Source organism: Alosa alosa, chromosome 10, assembly GCF_017589495.1.
Source record: "Alosa alosa isolate M-15738 ecotype Scorff River chromosome 10, AALO_Geno_1.1, whole genome shotgun sequence".
NCBI lineage: Eukaryota > Metazoa > Chordata > Actinopteri > Clupeiformes > Clupeidae > Alosa > Alosa alosa.
In genome coordinates, this window is record NC_063198.1 from 7,481,658 (window position 1) to 7,484,496 (window position 2,839).

Sequence of the window (2,839 nt, forward strand, 5' to 3'; positions counted from 1 at the left end):
GTCCCAGATACTCTTTAGATTTAGAAGGTTCTAAAAAATCAATGTAATTCAATGGACCCAGATATTCTTTAGAGCGTTCATTTTTCAAAGATTCCCGTTGTACACCTTTAAGGGTTAAAGTTCAAATGTATAGCGTTTAAGTAAGTGCCTTGGGACAAACAACAACTGACAAGCCTGTATCGTCCCTGTGCGGCCAGAGGCTGGTGACCTCCGCAGCTGAACTTTTTACTTGCACAGTTTAGTGATAACACTACAGTAACCTACAAAGACAAACCCAAACACCAACGGACTGTTTGCTCTGGGGGAAACTATCAGTTGCTATTGCCAATGGGCTGAATGACTGCCAATGTTTTAATAGAAGTAGCCTGAAGCTGGCTTATGAGGATAAACACCTGGGCATGTGACTGTGATGATAAAATTGTGTGTTATTCACCATATTTGACACTTACACAAAAGGTTAGCAATACTGCAGAAATATTGTTTATATTTGAACTCTAAACAAGACTACTCCTTTCAGTGCTCCATAGGTTTGTGGGTGCTAAACAGTGGCACCTGTTTCTGATTGGCTGCAGTAGTGTTATGAGTGGGAACCATAGGGAACACAACACTAGCCACGTTTACAGGGATGTTTTGGTTTTCAATAAGATTTGAATGAATCTGATTAAAGATTTCAACCAAATTGTTGGTTGAAATCTCAACCAAATGAAGGCAAAATCAACTGATTGGCGGTTAATCTGCATTTAGAAGCTCCAAGTTGTGTACACTATTTCTCTCAGTCCGATTGGGCTGAATCCGATCGGTTCAGGTGTTTACATGAGGCATTTTGTATACAATTGGGCCATTACTCCATTAGTAATCCGATTAAACGTGTTCATGTAAACAAGGCTACTGTTTGTTTTGTGTACCAATGCACACAGAGAACCAACTGCTAGTGCATTGCATGGAGAATTGTTGTTGAATGTGACAAAGTGTGTATTGGGTTAGAATGACGTACTATTCCTTTAAGTCTCAAAACAAGGCTCTGCACAAATTTCACTGAAGCATCTGTAAGCCAATCTTCATTAGAGGTCATTAGAAACAAAGAGTTAAACTGAACTTAATTCTCCAAGTGACTCCTCACCAACTTGGATCAAAGAACTGTACTGCTACAAGGCCAGGCCAGGAGTGCTCAGCCAGAGAGAACACAAGAGCCTCTGGCTCCCCCTGCTGGTCTCTTCACCAACAGCTCAAAATAAACCCTTCCATCACCTCCCCTTTCACCCTTTCTTTCAAACCCTGGCCCCTCTCCCTTTTTCCTTCTGCTCCCTCAGGGCTAGCTATCCGTCCATCAGCCCAACGCCGTGAAAGGAGACACCCCTGTTACCGTGGAAACCTTCCTCACAAATAGCCGGTGTCATCAGACCAGAGGGTGACCTGCATGTATCAGCTAGCAGCCTACTGTTACCCGACACAGAGAAAGACAACTGTAACTGATTGTGCCGACTTGTTATCTATAGATGATATCGGGGAATAGAAAAGTACATTACCTTTGTAAATAATATAACATACGATCAAGCATATTCAAAACACTTAATGTGATGTAACCCTAACATGTCCATTAATGTTACTTCCTAGCCTGGATGAACCCAGACAAACCCCAAATTTGAATTTGCTCTGCAGGTACGTCTGGAAAGAAGCCCACTGCTGTTTCATTGCTTCCTCAAGCGTAACCAGAAGTGAAATTAAACTTAAATATGTGCATTTAAATATTTATCCCAATCCGTGAATAAGTGAAACACACTCAGCACACAGTGAGCACACAGTGAGGTGAAGCACACACTAATCCCGGCGCAGTGAGCTGCCTGCATCAACAGCAGTGCTCGGGGAGCATTGAGGGGTTAGGTGCCTTGTTCAAGGGCACTTCAGCCGTTCCTACTGGTCGGGGTTTGAACCAGTAACCCTCTGGTTACAAGTCCGAAGCGCAAACCAGTAGGCCACAACTGCCCTAAATCTTCCCTCAATCTAAGCAACACACCAATTATATCTGACCTTGATCATTCTAACTTGAATAGCTTGTGTTTGTTATAGGCTGCCAGTTTTGAGAGTAAGTAGGATGTTTGTGGAACGCTGCCGAGGCTGAAGAGAGATTCACTGAGCCGAAACAGAAGTACACAACCAGAGAACATTTTTATTCGAGTTAAAACCGAAAAAACCCCAATGTTGAACAGCATCTGTGACAGCAAGGACATTTCCCATAATGCAGTGAGAGGGAGAGGAAGACGGAATCAATGCATCCAAACAAAACAGGACATGTGAGAGATTCTTTAAGGACTAAACAGAACTCTTATAAATATGGCATCAGTAAAAGAAGAGAGACATATAAATACAGAACATCCTTCTCTAATCTAGAAAAGGACAGTGCAAAACATACATACACAGTTCCGGTAAGAGATCATCCACACTCTCAACGCTTATGGGAGTCCTGTGTTTACACACGTTCTTTGACAGATTGCTTCATGGGGCTATAAATTGAGAGTAGAGAGACAGACAGACGGAGAGAGAGAGAGAGAGAGAGAGAGAGAGACAGAGACTGAGAGAGAGAATGAGGTATGAGGAGAGAGAGAGAATGAAATGAAAGATGGTGTGTGTGTGTGTTTATGTGTGTGTGTACAGTATGTATGTTTCTTGATGCCTGATGGCCATCTTGTCTATAGTCTCCAAAGAGAAAAAGAGGGGGGGCTTCATGGGACTGAGTGAAGAGAGAGAGAGATAGAGGGAGGGAGACGGCAGGGCTTCAGAGGCCAGTGTCATTGTACGTGGGCGTGGTGACCTTCAGGATGCTCTGAGCGTTCTCCTCCGC

The 2,839-nt window shown here is 43.3% G+C and overlaps 1 protein-coding gene across 1 annotated transcript in view; it reads right to left on the reverse strand.

Annotated features, from left to right (window-relative positions):
* Positions 1-2,147: 2,147 nt before the first annotated feature.
* LOC125302550 (ubiquinol-cytochrome-c reductase complex assembly factor 1) overlaps positions 2,148-2,839 on the reverse strand; it is a 22,425-nt gene continuing 21,733 nt past the window's right edge. Inside the window, exon 9 of the mRNA XM_048255789.1 lies at positions 2,148-2,839. This exon is cut by the window's right edge and continues 69 nt beyond it. Coding sequence (XP_048111746.1) covers positions 2,774-2,839 — 66 coding nt within the window. The 3' untranslated portion in view covers positions 2,148-2,773.